Raw genomic sequence first — 7,686 nt, 5'->3', positions numbered from 1 at the left:
GCTTCGCAATCCCGACAGCTTAGCGCCACTTGCATGAAAGGAGCCACAGTCAGGCAGCCTTCTGTTAATTTACCCATTCGAGCAGTTTTGTGTCTATCATAACAGTAATTTAAGAGCAATTTAGCGGTACGAAGTGTTGTCGTTTGTTGTCAGTGAAAAGATATAAATAAGAACAAAAAGAGTATTGTTTTAATGATCTTTTAGTAGAAGAAGGCGTAGGCGGTGTGTTAAAAACTGTAAAAATCAGCCGAGAAATTGCGTTTATTAGTGCTAATTGTGCATCACCTTCAGCGGGTGAAGCGGCGGTTCAAGTCGAGTTTGCTAAAAAAAAATACATTGTAATCGTCTGTATAAGTTAAGGAGTATGATTGAATATAACCATTAAACTGTAATATAATAAATTTCGTGTTATTTATTAACAATTCGGCCATAAAAAATAAAAACAAAATAGAAGAAGGAATAGGATCTGTCAAAACTGCTCGAATGGGTAAATAAACGACTGCTAATTTACCATTAAATTACTCTTAAATTACCGGTACTTTAGCGGTAAGATAGTGGTAAATTAAGTCTGATTGGTCGGACTGGGGGCACTTGGGCAGGGAAACATTTCACCAACACTGTAAATACATGTAAGCGATTCATTCCGCCAATGTGTTTCGTACAATAAACACACACTTAAATACGACTGCGCAAGTGTCCTGCTATTTCTCCCTTCCAACACTGTTTGCATTGTATAGCAGTTTTCGAGCAGCTATCTAAGTCGGTATAGGGGCGGTGGCAACGCTCATATAGATTCATACAGATTCATTCATATAGATTGTTGCTCGGAAAGTTAGAAGGCTATATAGGTTATGATTAGATGAAACTTGTCGAAACACATGGCAAGAAAAGGATAGCAATATAATGATGAGTTGTAATACGCCATCTTGGGTAACCCTACCCGCAAATTTCGGTTAAATGCCTTCTAATCGCCTTGTAATCGCCGGCGAATTGAAGGCGATCAGCAGTGCATTTAGCAGTAATTAAATGCCTTTGAAATATGCCAATGAAAAATTTCGCTTTTCATTTGAAATTGCAACTGTCAAAAGAAAACCTTACAAGCGTCTTCAGCACTGCACTGTTGTAGTGTTCCCAGATATGAGCGTGAGATTCGATAGCACGATTTACGTGTTATGTTCTCTTGCGTTAAGCTCTGAGCTATTTCACTTTATTAAAGATGGTCTGCATTATTCGGTTGTTAAAGACCAACCCGTTGAAAGGTGTTAATATATCAAACTCATTTCGATAACTCTAATAAAAGGAGAAATTAAATACATATTTCTCCCATCCTAATAATGAAGGGTGAACATAGTGTAATTATTATGATTTTTAAAAAGGTATTATTTTAATTTTGCTTCACAAAAATTTTGTTTATATTAATTATAGCAAGAAAATATTAATAAAAAAAGAAATAAGCACAGAAAAAAGATCATAAAAATCAGGATTTGAACACACGCTTTCTCGGTTCGGAACCAAAAGCATTGTCACTGCTCTATTTGGCAGTTACATTAGTAAGGGTGCAAAACCAGTATATAAACAAGCGAAGATGGCGGCAAGCTATCTGTTCTCGTTGAATCAAAAAGTTGAAATATTTCGAAGAGAACCCGTTACAGCCTTGAAAGTTTCGGTTGAAATCTATATTCGCCTTCTAAGGCGACTAAGGCCTTAAATGCCTTCTGAATGCCTTCAAAGCCGTTTAATGTTGGTAGGGTAGTTATTGATTAAAATAATATTCTACTAACAATTTATTGATTGATTCAAGGTGAATTAATCATAAAACTAGTGGATTTTTTAATTTTTATATGAATTTGACATTTCTTGGACCATTATCCGTGCAAATCGATTAACCGGCAACCGCCCGGTCCCGAGCTGCCCGGATAATCGATGTTCCACTGTATATCATCCTTGGCTTTAAAACAATCCTAAAATCTTCTTTTATGACCCTCTCTATCATATTTGCTCTTTGTAATAAGCTCCTCTTGAGTCGGCATGAACGCCATGTTTTAAATTGCCTGAAAACAGTGTTATATGTACATACAAAATACAGTGGAGCGCCGTTTATCCGGGTACCTTTTATCCGGCTGTTCGTTAATCCGTGGTGTTGAAAAATGACAGTTCAATACAAAGATGACATTGCGTGCTGAAGAGGATATTTGAAAAAAAAAACGGTTGTCAGAGAATATTTTCTTAACAAAAAACGCTGTAATTCATGGTACATTTCCAATATTGGGGCCCTTTCCGTTTGAAGCGCGTAGACTGAAATTTCAGCCTGTCAGCTATTTGCATTGTATAGCAGTTTTCGATCAGCTATCTGAGTGAGTACAATATACAGGTGGGCTTATCCCAAGGTGTATGAATTTAGAAGGCTGATTTTTATCGCTTCTGCTTCTGAATGAAGATTTTAAGAGTGTTTTGAGTATTCGTCAAACCTCCAGAAAGCTTGTTTGAGAAAAAGTTTTCACCCGTTCTGCCAAAAAGTGATGTTCAAAATTGGTTATGAAAAAATGCTATGAGACCACCTGGACTACATACACTTTGATTCCAGATTCCACCACCTGATCTCTTTAATGCACCTTGGGATAATTTTAAACAACCCCGTGTTTTCGAGCAGGTACTCGAATCTAATTCTAGCTTTTAGGCTAAAATTTTCAAGACTGAAAATCGCAGGCTAGTTTTTTGTGTGATTTTGTACCGTAGCAATAGACGATGCGCAATCTCAGATTGCGCATATATTTATCTGTCAAACGGGTCGATTTGATATACAGTAGAACGTTGATTATCCGGGGGCGGATTAACCGGTGGGTGGCTTAACCGTGCGCATAAATCTGACAGCTGTTCATACGTACGGTGAAAGTTTGCAGCGATAATCAATTGGGTAACCAGTTTCTTGTGCAGCTTTGTAGTGTCTAGGGGTATTTTCGAAATTCATTTTTGTTCATGAACAGTTGTTAAACCTACAGTTATTGATTAAAATAATATTCTACTAACGATTCATCAATTGATTCTAGGTGAATTAATAATAAAACTAGTGAATTTCATATGTTTTATATGCGTTTGACATTTCTTGGACCATTATCCGTGCAAATCGATTAACCGGCAACCGTCCGGTCCAAGGTGGATTAATTATATCAGGTGGTGGATTAGGGCCTTTGGGGGGTCGCCATAGTTGAGGGACTTTACGTCGTTTTAAAACCGTTAACCATTGGTTTCCGCACACAAAGCTTAGCAAATAGAACAGATTTCTTTGTTACTACGTGCAATTTTGTGTTTCTATTGATTTTATCGAAAAAATGAGATATATTAACAAAAGATTTGATGATTTTTTTTATGCATGAAATGTAAAATCATGTGAGTGAGAGTTCTAATCTCACGTAAATTGTCCATGCGAGTCGTAAATAATGAGGAATTAATGTGAAAATTGAAAAAAAATAATGCTTTCTTAATTTTTATCATCAAAAATGTCGAAAACACAATGAATTATAGAATAAATTCACGGAATAACACAAAATAACACACTTTAATCCATGTTTTAATGTTAAATAAGAACTCGCGAAGTCCAAAATAATTATCCAAAATATTTTTATTTATATTTAATCGAAAAAATGGGGTAGATAAATTATATGAACAAATTTAATAAATGTAAACAAAGTTTGAATCCTGGGGATCTTACGTCAAGTGACGAATTGTCAAAATGCACTAGAGTCCACCACCTGATATTTTTAAATCCACCTTGGTCCGGTCCCGAGCTGCCCGGATAATCGACGCTCTACTGTATTTATCTGTCAAAAAAAATTTATATATCTCGGACATATAATCTTGAAAATTTATGCGCAATCTTGGCGCAATCTGAAAATGTATGGAAATGACGTTTATAGCTCAGGGTTAGCTTCGCGAAATGACTTATGTTTTGATAAAACGAATATATGCGCAATCTGAGACTGCGCATCGTGTATTAATACGGTTAGGCTAAAATTTTCTAGACTGAAAATCGCAGGCTAGGTTTTTGTGTGGTTTTGTATGGATTGTTTACATGATTTCAGCCTCTAACTGTCAAACTCCATACAAAAAACGAAAAATTCAAAAACAAATCAGGTCATTTTGATAAAATACCGTGGAGTGCCGTTTATCCGGGCTTCTCGGGACTTGACCTCGCCCGGATATGCGAATAACACGGATAATGAGTCAAATGATATATTTTATCACCAATTCCTGATTAATATTTGGAAAATTATCTTATTTTTTGATAAAAATAACCCAGTTTTTATTGACTTTATGTTTTTCCCATAAGAATATTTGAAAATTGCCATGAGTTATAGCATTTTTTGTGACGAAAATGTGCTCTTATAACCGCTTTTTCAAATATCCTCTTCATAACGCAATGTCACCTTTGTATTGAACTGTCATTTCTCAACAGCACGGATTAACGGACAGCCGGATTAAAGGTATCCAGATAAATGGCGCTGCACTGTAAATTCTTAGACTCATTATCCGTGTTTTTCGAATATCCGTTCGAGGTCGTGTTCCGAAGAGCCCGGATAATCGGCGCTCCACTGTACGAAAATAATTTTCAATATTTAAATGTTCTTACTTCAATTGCCGTTTTTCTTATTGGTAATTATGTTAATCAAATTATATGTGAAGCAAGAAATAACCCAAATAGCCAGCTCGTACTTTATAGCTGATTTAGGGCTGTTTAACAAAAAATCGTTCCTATGTCGTACTTTGTGGCTGATTAAGAGATAGACGGTACTTTACGGAACTATGGAGCTTTTTAACAGGCACATGGTACTCTTTGGAACTTTGCGGCTGATTAGCACTATGCGTAGGGTTCATGATGGAACTTGAAGGCTTGTTAAGAAAGGGTACTGAACTTGGTGGAACTTTATAGCTTTTTAATGCATGACATCGGTACAAGGTGGCTCTTGTCAAAGTGTCAAAGACGGACGCCGGCAATAATCTCATTGCTGCTGCACAAGTTAGATTCGTTAATTGAAGAATGAATATTGAGTGAAGTGATTGTGAATTATCAGTAAATTGTGTAAAATTTTGTGTAATCATCAATACAAAGGATTTAAAAATATACATATGTGTTTAAACGAAACAAATCTTGTTGTTTATTTCATCGATGACGCTTGCTTGAAAATAAAACGCAAAGAAAAATAATCCCTGGCATCGTGGCATAAGGAAGCTGCTTAGGCGCTGTTTGAAAGACCCACATAGAACTTTGATGCTGTTTATCTACTGCAAAAGGCGAATTAGAGCAGCGATCTTTAGCGTGCCAAAATGAGCTGCTTAAACAATTCTGGCTATTTGGGAATGGTGTTTATCAAGTTTTATCTGATTTGATTTTTGCTAGATAGTAAAAGGCATATTATTTATTGAAAATTTGAAGTCAGCATCACCGATTTCACACTTTTTTCCATTGGGAATACGAGGTGATACTCATGCTGAGTGAAGTACGCAATGGTAATAGGAAAGAGAAAAAAAGGTTCGTCGAGTTCTTTCACATTTTTCTAGGTAGCACTGTTGTAGTAAAACGTATTGGTTGCACAAAGAAAAAGAAAACGATGGAAATATTGGGTTTGTTTTTTTTTTTTGTAATCTTTATATTTTATATATAAATCCATCATGCATAATTAAATTGAAGTTATCTTTCCTGCGAAACACATCTAGATTAATTGTTGCACGACGGTCTGCTTTGTTACCGACGGTTCGTCTATCCTGTTTCGCATAAACCTTTAATGCATAAATCCGTATGTATGTGTGTATCTTGCTTTGTTCCATTCCCGTGAATGTATTATTTGGCAAACTAATGCGCATTAATTTGAAGAGCAAAAAAACGACAAAAAATTGAACAAAATTATTTGTGTGTTGTGTTTGCTGAATCAGTTTGTAAAATCAATCAGCAATGGTGCCTGTAAGCTTTATTTAAACTAAGCACGTTAGTTGTTCGTTTGTTTTTTAACTAGTTTCTTTGACGGATTATGCTTCAACTCTTTCGAATTGGGGTATTCATTTCGGGTGTACCAATGGCAAACGTTGTGGTATATTGTGCTAGATGGGGTGGGGGGCTTTTGGATGAAACTTGTACAATACCGCTAGACTAGACTGTAACTCCGAAACTCCGGGTGACTCCGAAGGGCTCTTAACGACTCCGGACGACTCCGGACGACTCCGAACAACTTCGGACGACTCCAGACGACTCCAGACAACTCCGGGAAATTCCAGACGACTCCAATTCCAGGCGGAACTAGTGGTTCGGATTTTGCCAAACTGGCTCTCCAGGTGGCTCCGAACGGCTCTTAACGGCTCCGAATTACTGCGAACTATTCCGGACGACTCAGGACGACTCCGGACAACTTCGGACGACCCCAGACGACTCCGGGCAATTCCAGTCGCAATTCCGGTCGAGATTGCGAACGACTCCGGATAATTCTGGGTGGACCTACCTTCCGGAATCGGTTCCGAAATTATCGGAGTAGGATCAGAGCCGACCCCAGATTGTTGCCTCCCATCACGCATCACTAGTGCAATCGATTATCAATGCAGTCACTATTTTCATAAAATCAAATGTTTTGTTGTTGTTGTTTCTATGTGCTCCTCTCCTCCTTAACAGAAACAAATGAAAATCGGATGGTACATCAGCACACTGTCCATTGCCGTGGCGTTCTTCGGACCGGCCCCGATGGGCTCGATGCACTACGTGTACAATCCGCTGCACGCCGCGAGCTACGCAGCGTTCTCGCCGATGGCGTGGTGTCTCTTTTTTGCCTGGACCGTCTTCACCGCCCACCTGGGCTATCGAAGTATGTGGCCGCCGAGATGTGTGCCTTTGGTTTAGTTTAAATCATGAATAAGAGGATATATGTATCAATTATTATTATTATTATTTTTTGCTTTCCGCTCCCAACCCGCCAAACCCGAGCGCAGACTGGGTGATAGACTTTTTCTCGTGGCGTGGGTTCCGCATCACCACCAGAATATCGTACGCTATCTACCTGACGCAGTTTCCCATCTTCTTCTACAACGTTGGCAGAACGCGGTCGCCGCAGTATTTCGAGTTCTGGCCAGCCGTTATCGTAAGTAGAAGCAACGACACACGCGCGGGTGCTGCAGATGATCTAATCAGACGGCCATTATCGATTGCAGTTCAACACTAACGAGTACCTGGTCGTGTTTCTCTCATCCTTCCTGCTGACGGTCCTGTTCGAGACACCGTTCATCAACGTGAAGAAGCTACTGTTCAGTAACAACCGACACGCGAAGCAGGCGGCAGGCGGCGGCGATGGCAGCACAAGCGCCACTGAACCATTGGCAGCGCATCCTGCAAAACTTGACGCAGCACCGGGTAGTAGTGCTGGAGGAGTTTGTCCCGGCATGATGGACGAGAATGAAAATAGTCGATCTAATGGGTATTTTGAGTGTGACAAGAGTAAATTAAATTGTTAGGCAGTATTTCGTTTGTGTTCCATCGTTTCACTTCTTTTTCTTGTGATGACACAGTAGCTTGGGAGCCTCGCCGCTGGACCTTAAACATACGTTGCGATGGACACAGTGGTAAATACAAAACGTTGAAATTGGGATTATTGCATGCTAAAAAATAGAAACATATTTAACATAAGTTGATTATTTTAAGATGACCCTTGT

The 7,686-nt window shown here is 38.7% G+C and overlaps 1 protein-coding gene across 2 annotated transcripts; it reads left to right on the top strand.

The window, feature by feature from the left end:
* The first annotated feature begins 5,760 nt into the window (after positions 1–5,760).
* On the top strand, positions 5,761–7,494 carry LOC11175868 (nose resistant to fluoxetine protein 6). 2 transcript variants are annotated; one of them, XM_061654689.1, is made up of 4 exons: positions 5,761–6,478; positions 6,656–6,845; positions 6,970–7,118; positions 7,189–7,494. In XM_061654689.1, exons 2-4 carry the CDS (start codon positions 6,662–6,664, stop codon positions 7,486–7,488), a joined length of 633 nt encoding a protein of 210 aa, XP_061510673.1. In that variant the 5' UTR covers positions 5,761–6,478; positions 6,656–6,661; the 3' UTR covers positions 7,489–7,494. The 2 variants fall into 2 exon arrangements, with proteins under 2 accessions (XP_061510673.1, XP_003437047.2); XM_003436999.2 differs by having other exon boundaries at positions 5,761–6,845.
* The last annotated feature ends 192 nt before the right edge of the window (positions 7,495–7,686 follow it).

Source organism: Anopheles gambiae, chromosome X (genome assembly GCF_943734735.2).
Source record: "Anopheles gambiae chromosome X, idAnoGambNW_F1_1, whole genome shotgun sequence".
Taxonomy (NCBI): Eukaryota; Metazoa; Arthropoda; class Insecta; order Diptera; family Culicidae; genus Anopheles; species Anopheles gambiae.
This window is presented reverse-complemented; position numbering and strand designations above follow the sequence as displayed.